Source organism: Eublepharis macularius, chromosome 1 (genome assembly GCF_028583425.1).
Source record: "Eublepharis macularius isolate TG4126 chromosome 1, MPM_Emac_v1.0, whole genome shotgun sequence".
In the NCBI taxonomy this organism is placed as follows: Eukaryota; Metazoa; Chordata; class Lepidosauria; order Squamata; family Eublepharidae; genus Eublepharis; species Eublepharis macularius.
The window spans coordinates 189378240-189404083 of record NC_072790.1 but is presented as its reverse complement, the minus strand read 5'-3'; the positions used below and the strand labels follow the sequence as shown (position 1 = coordinate 189404083).

At 41.2% G+C, this 25844-nt stretch overlaps 1 protein-coding gene across 1 annotated transcript in view; it reads right to left on the bottom strand.

The window, feature by feature from the left end:
* The window catches only part of USH2A (usherin), an 843391-nt gene that overhangs the window by 594535 nt on the left and 223012 nt on the right, over positions 1-25844 (bottom strand). Inside the window, exon 20 of the mRNA XM_054970549.1 lies at positions 16921-17151. Within this exon, the coding sequence (XP_054826524.1) occupies positions 16921-17151 (231 nt within the window). The remainder of the gene's footprint in view (positions 1-16920; positions 17152-25844) is intronic.

Genomic DNA, 25844 nt, shown 5'->3' with positions numbered 1-25844 from the left:
TTGCTGTCATTGGTTTACCTTGGTCTTCATTCTGCTATATTTGGGGGAGGGAGATAGCTAAATTAGTTCATCTTGCAAAACAACAACTTCAAAAAAAAGCATCCCATGATACCATAAAGACTAAAGGCTTTTGCCCACAAAAATAAATCTGCTAGCCTTATGGTGCTATGCCATAAGAGCATTTATTTATTCTGCTTGATGTGCCCCTTCTTCTAGCTAAAGAGGAAGTGTAACTGAAAGAGAACAAAAGCAAATCAGAAAAACTATTAGATCAGGCTACAATAAACCAAAGCAGAGGCTCAGCAAAAAAATAAAATCAAGTCAGTCAGAAACTTGATAAGAATTGCAAGTCACGGTAAAAGTGCAAGATCAAGCTACATCCAACTTAACCCAAACCTACAAAGCAGAACAACAAACTCAGCAACAAATCTGCCAAATGTTAATGATTCAACCAAGGAAACAATAATTGAAAGTAAGAAATATACAATATTTCATCCAGTACGGTTTGCTCTGTGCCATTTCCCCTAATTATCCTTGACACTGTGACCTTCTTCAGCATATATATAAAAATAACTTGCTTCCTTCAGAACAAATAACTCGCCAAAGCCTGGGTGGAAAGGTGTTTGATGAGGGAACTTTGAATGACTCGTACAAAAGCAAAATGCTTTATTAGTTTGAATAGGGTGAAGTAGATGGTTGATGAGCATTAGACTGGGACAAATCTATTTTCATTACAGCAATGCTACTTCAAATGTGGAGAGCCAGTGTGGTGTTATGGCAAATTAGGAGCTTGGAGATCCAGATTCAATTCCTCATCCTACCATGGAAGCTTCCTGGGTGATGTTGGGCCAGTCACACACTCTTAGCCCAATCTACCTCACAGGCATATTGTGAGGAAAAATGGGGAAAGGAGAATGATGTAAACTAGGTATGGGCATGAATTGGGCCATTTCTTTGTTCGCAAACCAGCAGTTCATCAGAGCGCAATTCTGATGAACCATGATGAACTGCTATGATTTTTAAAGGCAGTTTATTTTTCGGTTCATCACTGCAGGCAGCCTGGCGTCGATCAATTTATTCCCTAAGCTATGGGAGGGATATACTTCTGCAGACCTTCTGCAGCACTGAGAACACCAATGTCAGCCCTCCAAACTTGATATGCAGCTCTGGTTGCAAGCCAGAGAGCTCCCATTCTGCTCTATGAGAGCAGAAGGATATATAACCCCCAGCTCTCAGGCAAGTGGTTTCAGTTTCCAGCAGGCAATTAGACAGGGAGGAACCGCTGCTGGATTTCTGCTTCTGTGCCACTGTCAGGCTCAGGACAGGAGCCAAGCCTAGTGGGTTTCTTGGCTGAGGGCTCTTATTTAGAGGTGCCTGGATGGTGGGTCAGGGCTCTGACCCCACCCATCTCTGTGGGTTCTTGTGAGGACTTACAGTCTTGCCAGGTGTGAATGCACCCCCCCCCCGCAAGGGGAATTTTAACCTCCTTGGGGACCACCCCCTGTCCTTGCCAGATGCGAATCCCTCCCCCAACTAGGGGAATTTTAACCTCCTATTGCAGAGATGGATTCTGCTGGTGAAAGGCTTCCCTCTTGGCCACACCGTTGGGGAAATGGATTCTGGTGGTTGCCGTTCTCACCTCGAGGGGATAGGCTTCCCTTTTGTCCTTTTCCACCTCCTCCCCCAGCAGAGGGACTCAGTTGTCCAGAGCCGGGCCCCGACCCGACCCCAGTCTCTGTGCCACTGCCACCCTCAGGGGTCAAGCCTTGGCCAAGACAAGGTTAACTTCCTTGCCAGGTGAGAATGCACCCCCCTACAAGGGAAATTTCAACCTCCTTCCCTATAGGTTGCAGAGATGGATTCCGCTGGTGGAAGGCTTCCTTCTCGGCCACCCCATTGAGGAGATGGATTCTGGCTGTTGTGTCAACTTCTACCCAGGGCCAGTTTCCACATTAAAAGGCTTTTCCTTCCTGGCTTCCAGGCTACCCATCCCTCACCCGCCCCATTGGGAAGATTTCTGTTACCCCAAGCTGCTCCCAGGGGCTGTCATTCCACTCTGGGGGGCCATCATTCCATTCTCAGAGGAAGATTCTCTAACTCTATCCCACATTTTCATTGCAACTTTTTGATGCTGGAGTGTATTTCAATGGAGCCAATGCAAGTCAATTGACATTCATGACTCCCATTATATCTAATGGAACTTTCCTGGGGGCACTTGCTTTGGGGGTATATAACTTGGACATCCAGAATCCAATCTTTGCCAAACTTGGAGGTGGCTGGAGGAGAGCCTGCTGAAGACTTCCTGTGAGTGTGACATCTCTGACTGCCAACGGGGGCATTCTATGGCCTCCGGAAGTGACAAACCATGAACCAGTTCATGAACTGGGCAATTTTGTGTAAGTTCATGGTTTGTGCCACATGACAAACCATGAACCACCATGAACCACCATTTTCCCGGTTCATGCCCATCTCTAATGTAAACCACTTTGGATCCCCATTGGGGAGAAAGGTGAAAAATAAAGTAAAATAAACGTTAAAAATATTTCCCATCTACTAACAACATTTATTTCTTATTTAGATTTGCAATCTGTACATAACAGAACATTCTCCATCTAAATAGTCCCCGTTTTGCTGTAATGTGTTTCTATACTATCAAGGCTTTTTTGTCACTTCCTCCACCAATATTATTTATGATGATTTCAACTATGCAAGAAGTTGGGATCATGATTGCATTCAGCCTCTGCTCATTCCTGTGTGGCAGGCCACTTTGTCTGTTTTAAAGTTCCAGAATGGCATACGCTCCTTTGTCAAATTTACCATGGACAACCTCTGTTTTCCAACACCAGTTCCTAGAGGTTTCATTTAAGTTATATGGTGTGGAAACATATTTTGCTGCCTTGTTTCATATATGAGTGAGCACTATCATCCAGCTAAGTTTATCCCAGTCTCTGAATGGTAAATGAGCTCTCTCTGTGTATATCCAATAAGCCATTTTTACTACAATCAGGAACCTAACATACATAGTCCCAAAAGTTTCTTGGCCAAATCTAATAAGCTGAGGCCCACTGAGAACTTCATTTCCAAGGTGTCATCTGATTTGGCCCTGACTTTTGTGAGGGAGGAAAGTATTTGCTGCTAGCACACCTTTTGGAGGGTATTAGTAACATCTCTGTCTTTCTTCTTTGCAACTTATCTATATTCAGGGATAAGGGAAACATAATATTTGCCTGTACCCCTCCCAGTCTAAAACAAGGATAGAAGCAAACCATTTACCCCTTCCCCATTCAGAATGCTGCTTATTGCCAAGAGAGAGAGCAGGTTCTGCCTTATATACTTTCCCCTATCATCAACAGGACTTGTATACACAAGAGTACAAAGAGGGAAATTAATGTGTATGGGTGGGGAAAGGTAACTTGTTTCAGCTCTGTGTTTCTTGCTCTGTGAACCAATACCCCTAAGATTCAAAATACCAATCCACAGAGTGCTTTACAAATTCAACAACAGTAGGCATTTAAAAAAATCAATGGACACAATCTAGCAAAAATTCATTTTAACCCCAATTGATTTCAGCATAGGGTTGCCATCCTCCAGGTGGGGAGCTGGAGATCTCCAGGAATTTCAACTGATCTCCAGGCAACAGTTCTCCTGGAGAAAATGACTGCTTTATCTTGCTGAGGTCCCTCCCCTCCCCAAACCCCACCCTCTCCAACCTTTGCCTTCAAAATCTTCAGGAATTTCCCAACCTGGAGCTGACAGCCCTAAAAGTCAATGGGATTCAACATGGCTAGATCATGCCCAATGACTTTAAATTTACAGTAACTGCAAATATCTGTACCTGGTTGAGGCTTTTCTTTTTCTTTTTCTGCATTTGTTATAATAAACTCATTTATAAGAGCATTTGCAAGATGAGGAGTTATAAGAGCAAGGCAATAGTCAAGACCGGCTAAGGGAAAACCTCCTCCCACTGACAATATTTCAGGCAGATAAAAAGCTGACCAAGTGTTATCAGCACTGTGATAAAGAAAATGCTTGGAGCTATTAGCATTAATGGACTTGTGTAGCTAAATGTTCATATGCTATACTTGATTTTTGAAAAACCTTAAGGACTAAGATTATTACCTTCAATTCATAATTTTTACCCCTAGATGGTATATATCTATAATTCCTTTTTAAAAGTTTACAAGAATTAGGTAGGTATGGTGGACTATCCTGTATGACTGGTATTTCTGTTTTAAGAAGGGGAAAAAACCCACAAGATAAATTACATAGCTTCATGGAGGTGCTTAAAATACTGAGAGAAACAGAAAAGTCTGCATTTATATAAAAATGTAGATAAAGTAGGCTGATATAATATCTTCAAGCAGAGATTACTTTAGACCTGGAGCACGACTGACAGGCGCTCAAGCCTCTGCCATCTATAATGTGTTCAGGGGAATAGCTAATGAGGTGGTAGTTTTCGATGAAGCAGCAGATTGCATAAGTAAAGAGTAATATTGGAGTCAAACTGTACAGATATATAATGGAGACAATAAAACTAAACCTAAAAGCAGCTTATGTGGAATACCCTAACTATGGGCATAATTATGGGAGGAGGGTACTGAGGCCTGGAAATCTAGGAGACACAGTCAGCCTGGGCTGCAAACCTCTTACCATGAAGTGGTGGGTGGAATGTTTCATGATTCACAAAGCTATATACATGGCTAGGATGTCATCATGGTATACATGAGACAGGAGACCTATATTATAATACTGTACAGCCCTCCCTCAAAAAAAAAAAGATTAGGCCCTCGTTCAAGTTTTTATTTTTATTTTTTTAATATATATTTTTATTTTAATTTCTAACATAGAAAACTACAAAAAACTACGAAAATATAAAGGAAAAAAGGGGACTGGGGAAAAGGGAAGAGCAACATATAAACAGAAAACACACACTACATCTACATGTCTTGTATTCCCTTCATACTGCAATTTTTCTTTAAAGTTAACTTTCTAATATGCTATCAGATTGGTAGATCTTATAAAATACAGACTACATTCAGGATCAGGTCTTCTTCCCCCCCACCCTGCGTCTCGGTCTCAGTTCTCTCTGCGCAGCTACAATATCTGCGCTCGTTCCCTCCTCCCCCCCACTCTCCCCTTCAGACTTTGAACTTTCTTCTTGCTGAAACTCCTGATGGTTAAACAAAAAGTCCCTCAGCTGTACTTCCGATGTTATCTTGTAGGTTTGATCCTTGTATCTGAACCAGATGCCTTCCGGAAACAACCATTTATATTTTACTTCACATTTCCTCAGGAAAGCCACAAGTCTTTTATATTTAAATCTTCTTTTACGAGCCAAAAATGGAACATCCTTCAATATCTTAACCTTATTGCCCAGATAGTCCAAGTCCACATTATACGAATTATATAAGATGGTCTTCTTAGATGAAAAGTCAATAATAATCTTGCGAGGCAGCTGACGCTTCATTGCATATTTTGAAGATGTCCGACGGACTTCCAGAATATCGCTTTTTAACTCTTCTTTAGTTGCCTTTGCGAATGACGCCAAAAGTTCCGACACCAAATCCTTTAAATTTTCACTTTGCTCCTCTTTTACATTCTGAAGATGCAGTACCGTTTGGGCACGGTCCACTTGTAATCCTATTATTTGATTCTCCAAGAGCTTTACTTCTTTACTTGTTGCTTTCATGAGTACTACGTTTTCGCGTGAAGACTGCTCTGCTCCAGACGCTATTTCTTTAATGGTTTTCACTTCGCTTTCCACTGAATCAACCTTTTGCCCCATTTCATTTAACTTTGCTACAAAGGGCTGCATAGCTTCAAAGACTGCTCGTCTGACCATCTCTTCCAGGGTTTCCTCCTTCCCCTGTAACATCGCCATCACCGATTTACTCATCGCAGGGCTCTGCTTTTTTGTCGCCATCTTAGGGGGGGGTGCCAGCTAAGTTCCGAAACTCCGTGAAGGGGAAGAAATCTGAGCCTTCTTAGCTTCAACTCCCACCAATCCTTCGCATACGCTTAGAAATCAGAAGGGATTCGCTTACTTACAGGTTTTCACCTTAAATCTGCTTATTGCCGTTCTCCATGGCCCGGCGGCACGCAATGTGCTGCGCAAGTCTGCCGGCCTCCGTTGGAGCAAACGGGCAATTTACCCCCTGCATTTCTTTCAGGGTTTTTTTCCTGCCATGCTCCGGACCCTGGCCCCCTCACTGGGAGTCCTGGGGGTTAACCCTCGCAGGTCAACCACCCGGTCAGGCTGCTCGGATGTTTCCTCCCGGACCTGCGGAGAGGAGCATCTGACATGGCCGGGAAAACGAAACCGAATCCCGTTCAAGTTTTTAATTTAGGCCTACACCCACCTTAATTATTAACTAAGTATAGGATTACATCAAGAGCATTTACCAGCATTGATAGACATTACCACAGAATACTGTGTATTCTTTCAGAGGCACAGCCCAAACACAGTACCAAGAATTCTTCCAAACTGATTCCAATTCACATTTGTCCCCTGATTTTGGATCCAAATCATGTGGGTCTTGTTTCAAGAATCCATCATTGCTCTGTTTTTATTACCACATTTTGTACAGTGAAAGGAATTTTGAAGCACCTTTCATTCCTTTTGATGATTTGCATCTTTTTCAATGTGCATATGGACAACAATTCAAACACTGCAAAAAAGAAGTCCTGGTATGATTGTATCTACAGTTGTTTCATTTTTGTGGAGGTGGGGGCAGTTTCATCAATGTATATTTAGGCAATCAATTAATTTTGGCTTGCTATTTGGGGATATTTTGGGCTGTCACATCAAGAGGTAGGAAATGGTGCACTGTAGGGGCAAGTCCTTGAGCCACTATAATGGTAAGTCAGGATTAGAGATGGGCACAAACTGGGAAAATTCTGAATGATGTGGTTCGTGGTTCGTCACATTTCACAAACCATGAATTTTCACGAACTTGCCCTGGTTCGCGAACTGGGTCATTTGGTTCAAGAAAATGTCACTTCCGGATCAGCAGAAGGTCTGCAGAGAGCCCACCCACCCCCATTGCCTAGGAAACTAATTGATCAGCGCCAGGCTGTCTGCAATGATGAACTGAAATACAAACCAAATGAACCAGCTAAAATCTGTCAGGTTCGTGAGAAATGAGCTCCCACGAACCGCCAGTTCACAAACCACGAACCAGCTTCGTTCATTATGAAGTTCAGTTTGTATTTTGGTTTGTGCCCGCCTCTAGTCTGAATTCAAGCCATACATATGATTACATCAAAACTTTTTGTGTTTGTGTGAAAATGCATGTCTGGAGAGAAAAGATATACATAAACTAAAGGAATTACATAGTGGCAAACTTTACTTGTGCCACTCCTGAATTAATCTTAAAAGTTCTCCTAGTTAAGCCATAAGGAAGGAAAAACAAAAGACAACATAGAGCAAAATTCTGGAATAATAAAAGAACAGATTTGGGGGAAACCACAAATCCTGACACTGTGTCCCAGAACTGTTTCTGTAAGAGAGGGCTGAAAATTCGCAAATCTTCCAGATCATGTATTTCAACAATCAAAGATTGATCTAAGATTTTATTGTACACTTCCTTTGAACACTTAAGAATGATTCCAAAATTTACTGCTCAATAACCAAGTCAACTATAGAGGTTAACTATTCATTATTTTGCTATATTCAGTATATATATATACTATTTTGGAGGTTTCAAAGTAATGTTGGTTATTTTAAAAAAACAGGCAATAGTAATACTATGGAGTTCAGCCCAGGGCATAGCATAAGATAGTGGTTAGTATATCATAGACTCTGGTTAAATCAATACAAATGGTTCAACAACATCGATTACTATCCAGTGCTATAAAATTCTAACAGCTTCTTTTGTGAAAAATACAAGAGAAATCTACAGACCAAAGTAGGTATATAGTTATTTAAATTAAAAGTTTCTCTCAAACCACAAATGGTGATAATTAATCTGTTTATAGAGATATATTAAGATACTTGTAGATCATCTGAGAGTATTTTTCATCAATGATTTTAAGAATGCAAGATTTCAGATTGCAAGTTCTTTGTGTTTTCTATTAAATTTAAAACATTGCTGATCTTACTTCTAAATATACAGACCACCAATTTCAAGCAATTTCAAGTTCATTTTTCTGCAGACCTGGGGTTTTTCTCAGGTTTGTAGAAAGATTTGTCTTGTCTGTTCATGGCTCTATTTCTGTGGATTTATGTATTTAGATCTCTGACTTTGTTGAGAATTAGATGTAATTATTTCTGCCTTCTGAATAATATTGCCTATAAGTGTTCTTGTGTTTTCTTCACAAATGTTATGCTAATACTTGGATTCTGAATGCTGTTATTTGCTTTGTGTCAGTATCTAAGGTTTCAATAAATTTATTCGTTTACATTAAAGATCAAGAGGTCACATCACATATCAATTCCTCCTGAGCATATCAGAAAGGACATAAATAATGTAAAAAACCATGGATCAAATATAAATAAACTTGATTCCACATGATTCAAAATACCATAGTGCAGATAAATAGTTATTTTTAGGAAGCTAGTTTTCAAATTTATCTTTTATTTTACCATAAAACACTGAATGAGTATGGTGGAATAAAATGTAACAATGGAGTTAAAAATCTATAACCAAAAATCCTTAAAAGGAATATTCAGTTATAGAGCTACCTCTGAAATTTTGCCTAAAAATACTTCGGGGTAAATATGAGGGTTCCTCATCATCGTTAGTAAATCTGATTCATTTCAAAAAGTTTTAGTAAGACCTAAAAATGTTCTCAAAGGTATCCTGTGTAGCCTTTGTTTGTCACTGTAGTTTATCTAAAATGAAATTTGAAACCAATGTATGTGTAGGATGAAGGGCATCCTCCTAAGGCAGAACATCTAAAAAACTTTAAGGATGGCCAAACAATTTTCAGTAAGACACATTCAACACTACTTAAATTCACCCAAAATAATCTGTATCTATAGTTACATAGCAATGAAACTCCATTTGGTGATTTCTTTTTTATAAGACAGAAACAACCACACTTCTGCCATTTATTAACATTATATCATGTGTCATATTTAAATAAAATCCAGTATTTAGAAGATCTGGAGGAAACATTGTGTAATCTGAAGAATGAGTGAATAACTCTATAGCAAAAAATATGGGTATATAAGAAACAAAATTATTTTATTATTATTATTACAAGATTTATATCCTACCTTTCTGCCCTTATCTGAGCTACCAAGGTGGCTAGCGAACTAAAGATATATATATGAAAAACACATCATAAAAACCATTAAAACCAAACAAAAACACATAAATAATTAAAAGTTAAAATACACATGCAATACAATACAATACCCATACATAAAAGCTCAGGAAGGATGGATCACTGAGAGAATGCCAAACAAAACAAAAAAAAGTCTTCACCTGCTGGCAGAAGATGGCAACAGAAGGGGACATGCAAGTGTCTCTGGAGAGAGATTTTTAGCGACATGACCCTCTCCTGAGTTCTTGTCTCATCTCTGAAGGCCAGGCACCTGAAGCATAGCCATCAGGTAGGTGCATAAGGAAGTAGGCAGTCATTGAGGTATGCTAGTCCCGAGCTATGTATGGCTGTAGAAGTCAACATGAGTACCTTGAATTGTGCTTGGTGATGGCAACAAATTGGGAGCCACTGAAGACGGGCCAAGACTGGAGTGATATGGTCCCCACGACCCACTTCAGTCAACATCCTGGCTGCAGCATTTTGCTCCAGTTGAAGTTTCTGAACACTTTTCAAGGGCAGCCACAAGCAAAGGGCTCTGCAGTAATGTAATGTAGATGTACCAAGGCATACACTATAATGGCCAGATTTTTTTTCTGCACAGGAAAGGCCACAATGGGCTAACCAGTCAAAGTTTGTAAAAGGCACTCCTGGCCACAGCTGCCACCTGGTCTTCCAGCAGTAGGCCTGGGAACAAAAGCACCCCCAACTACAGATCTGTTCCTTCAAGGAGAGTGCAAACCTATCCAAAACAAATGACAACTTGTTCTAGTCACCCACATCCATTCCAAAATTGTCTCCAGGAACCAGTATAGGGTTTCTGCAGCCTCCCTGGGATCAGGTGGAAGTGCAAGTTAGATCTGAGTGTCATCTGTAAATTAGAGGCAACCCAGCTCTAATCTCTAGATGTCCTCACCTAACAGTTTCAAGTAGTTGTTGGAAAACACAGGGGACAAGATTGAGCCTCAAGGGGCCCCACAGGCCAAGGGGCTGAGCAGCAGCCCCTCGCACCACCTTCTGAAAACTACCCTCCAGATAGGATATATTTTCACTATATATACTCATAAAGAAAAGCAGTTCTAACATTGCAAAACTTTAGTGATGCATATTATTTCACATACCAATCTGTATAATATTGCCACTGCTAAATCCTGACGGATGGTTTTGACAAAAATAGCATGTTCCGTCTATGATCTGATTGATTTTAGGCCATAAGTACTTAAACCTAATAAGGACAACAAATTTAATCCCCCCCATCACCATTTTTAAATGTTGGCAATCACTCAGTTGATAAGGCTCATCATAGTTAGACAAGATATTAATTTGATCTTTCTGAAAGATCAATTAGAGGATGAAACATGCCCTGATAATATTCATAGGAACGTTTCCTGGTGATATTCATGACAGACAATTGGAATCAATGGATGTCTTTGCTTACACGTTTGTTCAATACTCTGCTTGGTAGTTCCATCATGACTGTCCTCTGCAAAACCCGCAAGACGGGAATGAGAAAACCACAACTTGTAAGCAATGTAAAAACAAAGCAACATTTCAGGAAGTCAAACGTTTTGGAGTATAATGATTTAGTCTCTTAGAATTATAAAGGAGAGGTAACGTGGTGCGATGCACACAAATTCAAATACCAACTGGGTGATCTTGGACCAGTGATTATCTATGGACTTTTCTGCACACTTGACTTATTCCTGATTTTCTTAGCAGTCAAGCTCCAAGCACTGGAATTGGTTGCATGTTTGTCCTCCCTTTGCAGTTTTACAGTTGTGGAGTCAGTTTATTTTGTTCCGCATGTGCCTTAAATAATCAGGATTTTCATTTTCCACCAGGCATAAAGTGATTGAGGTGGATGAACCATCCAAACCAATCTCCTGCCATAGGGGTGTGTGTGTCCCTCCTCAACTCTGTATCCATCTGTAACTGGCTACTCAGCCCACAGGTATTTTAGGCTGAACGCATGGTGCAAAACGTGCACAGCTCTTTTAAAGTAGTGTATTCCTGTTTGATTATTTTATATTTTATGCTGCCAAGTTCTATTATTATATTTGTTATACAGTTGTGATATTATAGGTGACATAACCCCTCCCCTTTTGTGCATGATTATAATGTTATATTAATATAAGAGGGCTGGGTTTTTTTAATACTGAAAATGAACACATGGAGAAGTCTTTGCATGGAAAAGCTTACAAATGGAGTAGCTCCACTACCCATACCTATGTGCCCCCTATGGTACAAACCGGAGACCTCTGCCCGGGCTGACACAGAGCTAGGAGGCAGAGGCCGGCACGGGTAGGGCAAACAACTTCAGTTGGGACAGAGCCCAGAGCAGCAGTGACTATATGCTTTTGAAACTCTCTGGTTTTTCTTGTGCCATTCATCAAAAAGTGGGCTGTCAGCGGGTGAGATTGGGCAGGACAAACTAAACCTAAGGAACATTATGCATGAGGGGGGGAAATCAACTCAAAATCAACTTTCAGAGAAAGATTAGGGTAAAAGTGGTTTCAAAAGAATCAGAAGAAAACTGGGGGAAACCCCAAAAAACTTTAAGTGAAAACTGAAAACAAAAAAGTGGGTGCAAAAATCAGAGCATAAATCAAAGCAGTATGGAGCCAGAACCAACAGAAAAAAAATGGTTGAAAAACCCTATGTTTGGCTTCAACTATCTTACAGGATTGTTGCGAGAATAAAATACTATGATCTCCTCTACCATCACATTTGTATGTTCAAAAACACTACGGAATGTTGATTGACCAAAACAATAATGTCTCAGTTTGGCACTAGGCTCTGAGATTATTTTAGAAATGTGTTTTAAGACCCATAATGTCTTGCATAGCAGGCCTGCCAAAGAATGATATGGAAATTCATTCTTAACTATAGACTTGCGCATTTAGGGGCGGGGGGCGGGGAGACAAAAGATAGAGGAAGGCAAATGTTTGATGCAGATAAAAACCTGTTTCTATGGTTAACTAAAACATTTCTGTCTTAGAGGGAAAATGCTACCACAGGGTCACCTGTTCAGGGTCAGCTTGGTATTATTTGTAGCATAAGTCCCTGTTGTGCATGTTAGAAAATGCCTTAAGATGTTTTGTTTGCCAAGCAGCACAATTCACTTTGTTTGTACTGGATCGCTCCTTCTCACCCTATCTTTAGGCTTCTTGGGATTAGGAATAAAGGAAATGTCTTGTTCACAAAGGAACTGTGAATTCACTTTAAGTGCAAGGCCACAAGTCTTGCTAAAGAAGTTCTAAGAAAACTGAAGGGAAGGTTAAATTCCTTATTTTGTAGAGGCTGCTGTAAATAAGGATAAATGGAAACAAAGTAAAAGAATGGGTCAGAATGTTCTTTGCAGAAGTAGGATTCTGAGCCACAATTCTTGACTAAGCCATTTATTTATTTCCATTATTTATAGTTCGCCTTTCTCACTGAGACTCAAGATAGGTTACACAGTGTGAGCCAATATAATCAATGGCTCGGACATTCAGTAACAATGCAATAAGGTATGGAGTGCAGAGATTTGAATACAAACAAAAATCAAATACAGTGCTGAAATAAAGCAAAGTAATTAGACATTTGTTTAAAGAGAAGGATCCTTGAACCAGGGATAAGGTTGTCAGGTATGGCCAGTGGTAGTCCATAGTGAAGTAAGGACCTGTGGGATACCATTGGCCCAACAGCGATTTTTTAATTTATGTTTTTCCTGCTGCCACTCTGAGCTCCTTTGAAGTTCAAAGGAAACAGGATATTTAATACATGTATTGTTACTCATGTATTTCTCTTAGCCCTTCTTCAGTTGACCAAATCCTACTATTCCTGACAACTCACTTCTTACCCTGGTGCTCCTCCAGAGGGCGCTGCCATGGAGTGAAGCCCAGACAAGGTAGCCCGTCCCTCCAGAGTGTGCCACAGGGGGAAGCCCAGGCCGGGATCAGGTGCGGAGCAGGTGACAATGCCTGCCCCCCACCTTCACCTAGCTGGGATCAGGAGCAGAGCAGGTGGCAATGCCCGACACCTGCGTTCCCACAACTGGGACCAGGAGCAGAGCAGGTGGCAATGCCCACCCCTCACCTTCACCCAGCTGGGATCAGAAGCGGAGTAGGTGGCAGTCCCTGCCACCCCCCACCCCCCACCCAGTTGGGATCAGGAGCAGAGCAGATGGCAATGCCTACCTACCACCTTCACCCTGCTGAGATCAGACATGGAGCAGGTGGTGATGTTCATCCCCCCTCAACCCGCTGGAATCAGGCACAGAGCAGGCGGTAACGCCCACCCCCCTTCACCCAGCCAGGATAAGGCATGGAACAGGCAGCAATGCACACCCCCTCTTCACCCAACTGGGATCAGGAGCAAAGCAGGTGGCAATGTCCGCCCCTGTTCACTCAGCTGGGATCAAGAGGGGAGCAGGTGGTAATGCCTTCCCCCCGCTGGGATCAGAAACGGAGCATGTGGCAATGCTTGTCCCTCCTTCACCCAGCTGGGATCAGATCTGGATCCAGAGCAGTTAGCAATGCCCCCCTTCACCCGGGCAGAATCAGGCACAGAGCAGGAAGCAATGCCTGCCCCCATTCACCCAACTGGGATCAGGAACAGAGCAGGTGGCAATGTTCCCCTTCACCTGCTGGGATCGGTCACGGAAGAGGCAGCAATGCCTGCTTGCCTAACATCCCCTTTCTAGAGACCATAGGGTTTTTTCCCACAACAGGCTTTGTTACTAGTTGAAACATAAATGGTACAGGTAGCCGAGGGTTGTGACACTTCTGGACAGGAGCAGGAAGGCTATCAGCCTGACTACACCATGGATAAAAAGCTGAATACTTACAGAAAGCTTTATCATGTAGGAAACATGTAGAGGTTGATTCATTTCTTAAATATGTGTTAAACTGCTGCAATGCAGAGGATTGTTGCTGCTCTAGCCCTAGTTAGTGACTAATTATGCAAAGTAAACATGCTAGTTCTACCTATACCTGTATACCAGTACCTACATATACCTTGATAGTACTGTCTAATCACTTTTTGGTTCTTTATTTACAGAAGTAGATGAGAGATTAAAATAAGTGCCAGTTGCATATATCTTCTTCCACATTCATGATGCATGTTCTTTAGTCTTTACTAGAGATGGGCACGATCCGCATTACGATCGGAAAAAACCCACGATAATGGCGATCGAGCGATCGTGACCCGGCGGATCATGATCATCCACGGCCAATGATCTAGCGATCAGGAGAGGCCTGGATCGTTGCGTTCGGGCTCGGATCGGGGATCCAGACACTCAGGCGCCATCAATCTATTCCCCTGGCAACGGAGCCAGGGGAAAGCCTGAGCTCTGTTTGCCCTCCTTCTGTCACCCTGGAAACCCGAATGGAAGCCCAGCTTTCCTTAATCAGCACGGCTTCCTTCCAACCACGGAGCAGCAAAGCAGTCACAAGTTGGGAGAAGACACCCAGGGGAGGGAGGGGCAAGGAGGTGTTCTGTAGCCATGGGCACTCCAATCTCATCCCTGCAAACCCTGATAGCCAGCTCTGACAGCCAAATACAGACCTCCTGTGTTTCTGAATGGGACCTGAGGGGAGGCAGCTCATAGCCGCCTCCCTGTGCCCGCCAGGCCCGGCGCTGCCACCACCCACCTTCCCACATAGCTGGGAATAGCAGCGCGGCCCGCTTTGGCCTCCACAATCCATGATCCACGGATCGGGAACGGGAGATGCCTGGTGTGGATCATTAATTTGGGATCATCGCCGGCGCCGATCCACCATCAGCTGGATTGTTAATTTTTTTTGGATTGTGCCCATCTCTAGTCTTTACTTAAATTGTTTCTACACTGTGTGAATTGGAGAGTATTTTGTGAATCATGTAAAGCATGAGGGAGGGAACACCCACCTATTCAAAGTTGCACATTAAAATCAGACTCAAACATTTAACTTCAATGGTACTCATGGAAGACCATTCTAAATCCAAGGAATTAGTGGTGCACCACTGTATCTCCATCTTGTGCCCAATCTCTAATGTGAGCCAGGCCTGAATATTTTGTACTGTCTTGAAGATATTTTGCTCTCTTAATATATTGTTATTGCACTTGGGAAAGGTAATGTTGATGGAATAAACTTATACACCTGACATGAAGATAAAGGGAGGCTAGCACACTCCCTACCTTGGACACTCCCCTCATCAGGTGGTCTTGAATATATTACTCCCCTTCAAGACCAGTCAGGAGTAAACACACAGGCATACAGGTTAATCAAGTATCCTAAAATCTAAGTCCCATGGGACCACCTCCAACATTGGAATTTTGGCCCAAATGGCTGCTGCAGTGCAATGCTGCGCATTTTGTCAGTGGAAGTCTCATCTCCTGCCATACTTCAGGTATTCTAAGCAGCTGAAGGGACATGAGCATGTATTATTCTCCTGCATTGATTCTTCTGTGAATATGATTTTCTTTTCTGTAGAGACGTCTCTATTTTCTTTCTAAAAATGTATTCATTGTTCTCCATATCACAAAAAACCATTGCCTCTGGGTAATACAATAACTTTAGCCTTAGCATACAATACACAGACAAACATAATTTCCAAGATACCAGAGCACTTTTTCTCAGTTAACAAAAATAATCACATGCTCCAAACAAAACTTAATAGAACCAAAATTACCTCACAAAAACTGAACAAAGCATAAAAAAGAATTCTTGGTATTGTGTAATTTCAAAACCAAAGAGTCAGAAAAAAGCAGGGATGAAAAACTACTCCTAAATGAAATTTGCCCACTCAGCATCACTAGCACAAATGATTGCAGACACATATGTAAGAAATACAAGGAAACCAATTTCTAAGACCCAGCCTTTGCCATACATAGAACTATATAAAAGAAAAAAGTCAACTTCTAAGTTGTAAAGTAACCCTTCCATGTGGTATGATGGCTTGCACAGAATCAGTCACAAACTCTCTCTGTTTCTGTTGTGCAGCACAGCTTCTGCTTTCCAGCTCAGTGCAGAAAAGGCAATGGAGGCTGCAATTGGCCTGTAACCCACACTACAGGGGCAATGCCTCATAAGTAGGAATTGACATATAATGCAAGTGACTGAAAGTTTGACCACAACTGAAATATAACTAATCGCTCATCCGGCTGCAGGATCCAACATGGCCCTATCACTGCTTTGCAAGTTGCCTTCTGAATGCAGAATTTTGTCTAGGTGATTTCTAATCCAATTTTATATTGTTTTATTTGTTTCAAACCACTTCGAACCTCGATGATCTTCATGGCAGCAAATCAAAATACAAGATAAATAGTAAACACATTACATTGGTTCAGTTCAGACAATTGGTTACAGTAACGTGTGGTGGGGAGGAGGAGTGCTTTGGTCCTTCTTGCCCACCTAATGTTCCAGCTCTGCTGTGGATGCTAGTGAGCATCCACTTGCTCCTGTATTGTTGAACTTTATAAAGCCTATATTGATTAAATATGGGATATCAACCATGCATGACAATGCAGAAATATCCATAGACACTGGAAGTAAGGACAGCATGCTGGGTGGATGGAGAGGTAAGGCATGTCACGATGGTAACAATCCAGCCATTTTTGCAAATTAAATATCACACTACACTGCAAACCAAACCCACACTTTTGCACCAAATATCACCGTCCCATCCTCTTACCTGTAAAGTATGTGTTGGCAGGAATAGTAGATGCTGGAAATTTATAATACCCATTTCCTGGAAAACGGATTCCTTTCACTACAGTTACATTTGATGTTGCAAAAGATGCATCTATTCTCTCCAGCTGATAAGTTGGAGGCGGCCCATTAAGTTCTTGAGGTTTCTTCCAACTTATCTTTATTACCGTACTGTTTACTCCTTCAGCATGAGGGGCAATTAGCTGTCTTGGAGCTATTTATATCAAAGAAAGAAAAAGAGAGATACATCCCTCCAGTTTAGGTTGTCCAAACAATACTAGTTTACAGAATAAACGTGAGAGTTTTATTGGAAGATATATTGTGGCTGAGAAAAGCTATATCCATTACAGTTCAGTGATTGTAAGTGACCTTTGATCTCTATGTTATCTAGACATACCAATTTCTGTTTGGTAAAAAATTATGGAACCTATAAAATGTTGTTTTTGACTAATCAGACTGGGGGAGTTTCACCTTAATTGCTGACAAAGAACATATTTAGCTTAGTATTATAGAAGCAATACACCCTTTACGCCAAACTAATTCTAGCCAACAAGAACGGACACCAACATATTAATTTCTTTTTATTCCAAACATTTCTATGCCACCACGCCACATTCTACTCATACAGGGTCCCTATGGCAGTGAATATCAAAACATTTCAACATTAAAATATAAAGACATTATAACAGTATTTAACATATAAACATACAAACACATATAACAATACAAACAGGGAGGAGGGGACAATGCCAAACAAAACAAAACAGTCTTCAAACACTAGTAGAAGAAAACAATAGAAAGAGACACATAAATCACTCTGGGGAAGGAGTTCCAAAGTTTCAGCACCACAGCCAAGAAGGTAGTTTTTGGGTTGCCACTAGACATGGGCATGAACAGAAAAAAAACGAATATGGTGTTCATTGTTCGTTGCCATCCATGAACAATGAACAATGAACACTGACGAACATGACCTGTTCATGAACATGTCCATTGTTCATTGTTCGTGGGGGCCAGCAGGCTCTCCTCCAGCCATCAAGATCCCTACCACACCACTCCCAGATACTTTACCAGAGCAGGCAGCAGGAAATGTACCAATAATAAATAATAGCTTGGCCCCAGAGCCTGGCAGCAGCCCTGGAACCCGAAGGGGTAGATCCTTACCGCACCACTCCCAGAAACCTTACCTGAGCAGGCAGCAGGAAAGGTACCAGTAATAATAGCTTGGCCCAGAGCCTGGCAGCAGCCCTGGAATTTCAAGAGGTACAAGTTCCACCACACACAAAGAAAATTCAAGCTCCAATGCACTCTCCCTGTCTGTCTCTCAAAATGCCAACAAAAACTGTCTTTCCCTCTCCGCTGCCTGCAAAACCAGAGCTGGGAACCCCCTCCCCCCTGCTCTTTGCTCCCTTGTAACAAATTTGGAGCTCCACACTCGAAAGGAACACCTGCCTATCAAGCTAAATTGGGCTTAGATTGGGGGTTCCAGGGCAACAGCAGGAGTTCAGACAGAGTTCAGACAGTCCCTGCCTCCGGTTGCCAAGGGAATTGATTGCAGGTGCCAGACTGTCTGGCTTGACGAACAGCAACGAACAAGGCTTTCAATGACCACCTGTTTGTTTAGAATGGGGCCTCATGAACAGCTTGTTCGCGAACAGCTGATTGGGCTGTTCATGGCTTTTTTTAGTTCATATTGCTGTTCGTGCCCATCTCTAGTTGCCACTCATCTAGATTAAGGTGGCGAAGGCACCCAAAGCAGGGCCTCGAAAGATGACCTAATTGTATGGGACTAGGCAGCTGGGCCCCAATTTTGTATAACTGTTATATCACTCCCTGTATTTGTTGTTCAAGTTATTGTTGTAGTTCTTCTTTTGTATTAAATAATAGTTAAAATGTTTTTTTAAAAAAGATATGCTGGGCCCAAGCTCTATAAGGTTTTACAGGTCAATCCCAACATCTTAAATTGGACCGGGAGCAAATTGGGAGCCAGTATAGATGTAACAAGACAGGAGTGGTATATTTCCTATAACCTTCCAGTCAACATTCTGACTGCAACATTCTGTACTAATTGCAGTTTCTGGACAGTCTTCAAGGGCAGCCCTATGTAGAACTCATAGCAGTAATCTAATCTAGATGTTATCAGGGCATGTGCCACAATGACAAGGTCCTACCAGCCCAGAAAAGGCTGCAGCAAGCTAGTGAAAAGCACCCCTGACCACCTGTTTATCCAATAAGAGGCCTGAGTCAAGCAGCACCCCCAAGCTATGATCCTGCTATTTTAGCGGGAGTGACACTCCATCCAGAACTGGAGCTAGCACATCTCCCAAGGCAAACTTTTTCCACACCAGCAGCACCTGGAACAATTAGCTTTCATCCATCCCAAAACTGCCTCCAAGCACTTGTTCACAATTTCCAGAGCCTACCTAGGATTTGCTGGAAGTATGTGACAGAGCAGAGTATCATCCACACATTTGTGATAACTCAGCCAAAATATCCAGATGACTCCTCTCAACATGTAGATGTTTAAAAGCATGGGTCTTTATGGGATCCCATAAGCCAGAGGCCAAGGGACAGAGTAGCAGCCCCCGAGCTCCACACTGGGTATTTGGGATCTATATAGTTCCTGCTTAGATGATATAAGGTGAAGTGTGGAAGTTTTGTATGGCCTGCTAGCTCCTTGTGAAATCTCAAGAAACCCATCATAAATGGAAGCCCCTTGCACCCCGACAACTGATTTTCACATAAGTTTCAGGAATCAGATGTGTGCCACCAGTGATTGGATATGCATGCAACTATGACCTACATAGGTTAAAGTTGCATAGGTTGTTCAGGCATCATTTCATGATATACCAAACCAAACCATGAATCAATGGATGCCACCATGACCTGTTTAGGCCATGAAATGATTCCATAGATGTGAGTGCACAATAAGCTATCAGGTTAGGAATGCTTATGAAGCAGAAATAGTTTAGTATTAATCGAATCTACTGATGTTAATGAATATCTCTCCCCGATGGTTGTTGTGGATTTTCCGGGCTATATAGCCGTGGTCTTGGTATTGTAGTTCCTGATGTTTCGTCTACTGGCAAAATATCAGGAACTACAATGCCAAGATCACAGCTATACAGCCTGGAAAATCCACAAAAACCATCATTCTCTGGCCGTGAAAGCCTTCGACAAAATATCTCTCCCCCTTTTATAGATATGAGGATCACTTAAATCATGCCTCAGCAGATAGGCATCATCAGGAATCTTCTGAAGTCCATAGAGTCTGCCAAACAGAGATGCCAGGGAGAAGAGTGAGCCATCTGTCAGTGTCACAGAAACAAAGCCAGCCCCTCACAAATTTCAAGTTGTAGACAAGTACCCATCCCATTGGGATACAGCATATCTCCAGAGAAGACCCTGCAGTGACACTGCAGTTGCTGAAGTCAAAAGAGAGGTAGGTGTACCCAGGGCTTTTTTTCAGGGGGAACGCGGGGGAACGGAGTTCTGGCACCTCTTGAAAATACTCGGCAATAGTGCTTGAAAATAATATGACTCCAAAGAATCCCGTGTGTTTCTTCCTCATTTCCGTCTTGAGAGTTCCGCCACCTCTTTTCCTAGAAAAAAAACTCTGGGTGTACCCAAAGTGAAGCACTGACCTTCTTTTTCAAAACACTGATCACTTTCAAGCAAGAACATCAGTGCTGCTGGAGCACTGTGTACAAAGTTGAGCTCTGTATAGTCTCTGTTGCAGACAAGTGGGGAAACTGAGACGTCACCTCAGTAAGCAAGGAGGGACGCTCTTCTATATACCACGCAGAGGGACACCTGGTGGATGAACGAGAAACAGCATCCCTTACAGTGAGGGCAACCTGGTCATGAGCGTACAAAAAGTTGCAGATTGTTAAGGCAGCTGTATTAAGCATATTACAGAACGACTGAATTAATACTAAGCTCCAGATTTAAAAGTTTCGTTCAATTGTTATATGCAGAGATATAAGCTATACCACTAACATAAAATATTACAAGCTACAATATTCATCTGGCAAATAATATGGGCTAAAATATGCTTCTGGCAAATTACTTTGCTGTGTTGTGCTAAGAGTTCATTGTAAAAAGCTTCATTTATAATAACATATCCTTAAAGATTCTTGCATACAAGACCATTAACATCCCTTTCACTTCCTCACATTAACCTGTAGTATGTTGCTATTACTTTTCCTACAACATGATAAAATATTACATTTGGCAGAGGGAATGATGGGAGACAAAAACCCACCAACCGTGCTATGCATTGTAAATTCATGCTTGGACATCATTTATGACTTCACAATCTAATTAGTATCATACTGCTATGTTAGAAATTTACTGTGTCGAAATTGAAGTAGTGCCGTGTGAGGTCACAAGCCTTCTCCGCATAAGTAGCACAAAGCACTAATGAAATGCAGTATTAATGCACAGGTTTCAAAAGAAAACATGGCTTTACACTTGGAACTTCACCTTTGGAGCAAATCAGTCTATGTCAGCATTTTAAATGCAAGTGCTGAGGTTGAGTCTTCCAGTTCAGCCTGAAGATGCTGAAGCAGAAATGCTAAAGTTCATTATTTCTACAATGAACACACATTGCCAACACTCTTTGACAACAATCACATCTTCCTTACATGTCCTCCTTTAATAAATGGTAGTTGCCTGCACTGTAATTATAACAACGTTGCTACCAAAATTTGAAGCTTACATGGCTTGTGCAATTAACTACTTAAATGCATTGTAACACTTGCTTCTCTGACAGGGAAGTATTGATTTTTTAATCATTTTCAAGTCTACTCTAGCACAAATAAATGTACTACAGTTACAGTTAATGCACTGTGTACACGCATTAAACACTAGCATGACACAATTTATTATTTTGTGATATATGGAACAGAAACCCAGCCTTTCTGAAAGTACTGACTTTGGTATAACATAGGTATTGCAACTACCATGTCCTTGAATACTTGTGCTTCGACTGAGGGAAGAGACTGTACTTCAACAACTGAAACAGAAAAAAGTTTAGAGAATAAATCCATGTGTCAATGTACTGTACAATAAAGATACAGAAGGCTAAAAGCCACAATATACATTTCCTAAAGGTGTCACTGTGGTACCTGTAGCAGCTTTGTTGAAGGAACAGACTATAATTTTACCTATTTTTCCCGACTCTTCTCAAATACACCTGTCAAAGCATACTGTATTTTAACAAAATGAGCTATAGTTTGCATATTTTAGTTTTGTACTTTTCTTTTTTCTTTGGTAATATATTGTTGATTTGGTTTAAAGCTAAAACAGTATTTTAAACACCTATGATTCTTGTGTTCCATTGTGTACCAGAGGGCACCACAAGAATCAGTACAACAGATGGTCTGTATAGTTTTATGTTAAAGATATATCACATAGAGATGTTACTACACTGGTCATTATAAACAAGCCTTTCTTCTCTGTGTGTGTAAGCACAAGCATTATGTGTGTAAGAAAAATATAACATTGGTAAGTAAAGAGCAGTTAACTTTGTTTTGTTTGAAACGATATCATTTTAGTTTTAGAAGCTAAGACAGATGCCAGCATTTCACTGCGAACAGATGGTAATTCCATCTAATAGTGCATCTCTGTATTAGTAAGGTCTGTTGTGTATACAAACAGTAATAAACACTAGGTGAGGATCAAAATAAATTTTAATTGTTGACATTAAATTCTGGCAGGCATGCTTCTAAGGATAGTGTATGCTTTTCGCAAATCTGTCAGGTTAACTAATGCAGCTGCTAGAGCTTTACTGGAGCTTGTCAGGTTCTAAGGCTAATAAAAGTGCATTTCCATCATAACTACAAAACTTTACTGGTCTCCTTCTCTTTTGTGCTTTTGCATTAAAAGGAAACTCTCCATAAATTATTGGTGGCACTTTTTCTAGGTTTGGTTCTTTTTTTGGCTTGGGTCTGCACTTAGCTTTTCAGTGTATTCAAGAAAACTCACAGCCCCAAATGGCAAATCTTCCCATTAGTCCTTTGAAAATGAAAGTATGGTTATATATCTGTACTTCGGCTTTTGCTCATGAGAACTCTAATCATTCGAATAGTTCAAAAAATTAAGTACATTTAAAGGTGCCTTCTTGTGTGATCCTTGAATTCAGTCCGTAAGCCCACTTGCAAATGGATGCTTGCCACTTGATGTGAACAGAAAGCTCAGTCACTTAGTGGCTTGATTATTGTCATGTGCTAGTCTTAAGGGCTACATATTTATTAATATTATAATTCCTAATCAAGTCCTATCAAAAGTACTTTACACTCTTTTTTTCTCATTCAGCTTCATTGCAATCTAGTGACAGAACTTGTTAGCATTCCTATTGTACAGAATAGGAACTGAGAACAAGCATCAGTGAGATGGTAGAATAGCAGAAATATTCCTTGGCCTTTATTTGTCACATTTATGTCTGTTTTTTTTCCCTATAAGGTCTTCAAAGTGGCTTAAATTTTTTGAAGAAACAGTAATCTTATTCCCAGGCTTCCCCACTATATTACACCCCTACTGCTCTGCCTAAAATGTAAATTTTTGGTGAGCTTGGAAAAGCATTTTCTGCAGAATGTAATCTCTAGGTCAATTCCACCCAGGTCTAGAGATCCTTAATGTTTTGGGAACCATCTAGAGAGGCACCATGCACTGCACTGAATTACTACTGAATGCTGCCTGCTGGATCATAGTGATACAAGTTTTCTTGGCATTATGAGTCTACTTCCTAAGAATGTCTTTTTCTAGGAAGTATGCCTAACCCTTTAAGAGCTCTAGTTGCTAAATGAGGATATCACCATTATGCATTCTCATTCCTCCACCGATCCCATTCCTCCATAACCACTTCCATAATAATTTTGTCCAAAAGCAGACAGGGAAGAATAAATAAAGGGTTGGTGGACCAACTGGGCAAGCAGTGCAGCCTACTCATCACTTTGGAGCATTTATAGGTATGGGCACCATCGTCTAGCAATGATCTTGCCAATGTGCCTATTGGTGTGCCTGCATGGGAGTATTTTACTTATTTATTTAAAGCATTTTTGTGTCACTTTCCCACCCAAATAGGGTATCCAAGGTGACAAATGTTTCACCATTAAACAATATTTAAAATAAAGTCTATATAGAATATTTCAATAAAATCATATAAATGCACAAATGCACATTACATGTCAGCCAAGGAGGAAGGCCAATGGCAGATATTGGGCTTTGCCAAACAAAACAAAAAAGTCTTCACCCATTTGCAGAAAACAACAATAGAGAGAGTCAGATGAATCTCCCCCCAGGAAGGAAGTTCCAAAGTTTTGATGCAATGAATGAGAAGGCCCTTTCTCAGGTTGCCTCCTCTCTAGCTTCAGTTAGCGGAGACACCCAAAGCAGGACTTCTGAAGATGACCAGAATGAGCAGGTAGGCACATATAGGAGGAGGTCCTTAAGCTATGTTGGCCCCAACCCTTATAGGCCTTTAAGGTCAAGAGAAACCATTGGGCCTGGAAACATATTGGGAGCCAGTATAGATGGAACAAGCCTGGGATTATATAGTCTCTATGACTCACTCCATTCAACATTCTGACCACAGCATTCTGCATCAATTGTGGCTTCCAGACAACCTTCTAGGACAGCCCCACATATAGTTTATTGCACTAATCTAATCTAGATGTTATTAAGGCATACACCACAGTGGCAACTTCCCTGCCCAGGAAAAACTACAAATGACTTAACAGCTGAAGGTGGCGAAAGAAAGCCCTGGCCACTGCTACCACCTGCTTATTCAACAAGAGACCAGGGTCCAGCAGCACACCAAAGCTATGAGTCTGATGTTTTAGGGGGAGTGCAATTCCATCCATAACAGGAGATAGCCCATTTCCTGGGTCAAATGCACATTTTCCTGAGACTAACTTTCAGTTTGTTAGCCCCCGTCCATTCCAAAACTGCCTCCAGGCACCTGTTCACAGTTTCCATAACTTTCCTGTATCTGCTGAAAGTGTGAGATAGTGTTGAAGTTCTTCCACATATTGGTTTCAGCTCAGCTCAAAACTCTGGATGATGTCTCCCAGTTGCTTTATGTTGATGTTTAAACTTGTGGAACTTCAGCTAGAGGCCAAGCAGCTGAGCGGAGTTCCCCCAGCACCATGCTCTCAAGCCTACCATTGAGATAGGACGAGAATCACTGTAGAAAGTGCCTCCCAGTCCCAACCCTGAAAGGTGGAATCCAGAAGGGTTCTGTGACTGATCGTATCAAAAGCCACAGAGAACTCCTGGAAAAATAGCAAAGTCACACTTCCCGTCCATCTCTTGCCACAGGTCTACATTTTGGCTCCACACTTGCAGTGTAAAACAACTCTTTTAGACCCTTCAGGAAAATCCTGTCTTCAGCACTGACATGTAAAATAGTCTTCAAACAAACACAAGTTTCACCAGTTCATTTTATTATGAGCATATAGAAGCATATTTCTTTTTTAAAAAATCAATGTAATGGTATTTTTTTAAAAAAAATCCTGAAAAATATATTGCTTTCACCATATGGGACAACCAACGACTCACCAACCGATTTAAGATGCAGCATATTGAGCTGACCATATGTTACAGTGCTGTTGAATGGCTGAGTGATTCATGCCCGTCACATTCTAGTATATCAATTAAAGCTCCTTGAAGTCTGCATGATTTGTGTCTCTGTTATTAAACCCTGCTAATTCATCCCACTTACACATCTGTTATAAATCTCTAGGAGTGCTGCATGATTCATGGCAATCTGTGAGCATGGTACAGCAAATTCTTCTCCTTGTAATTAACAGTAAATTGTTTTACTGCCATGCAATGAATTTTTCAGTTATATTGCAAATGAACTCCTAAATGCATGGCTCTTTCCTAAGAACTGACTTATATCATTAG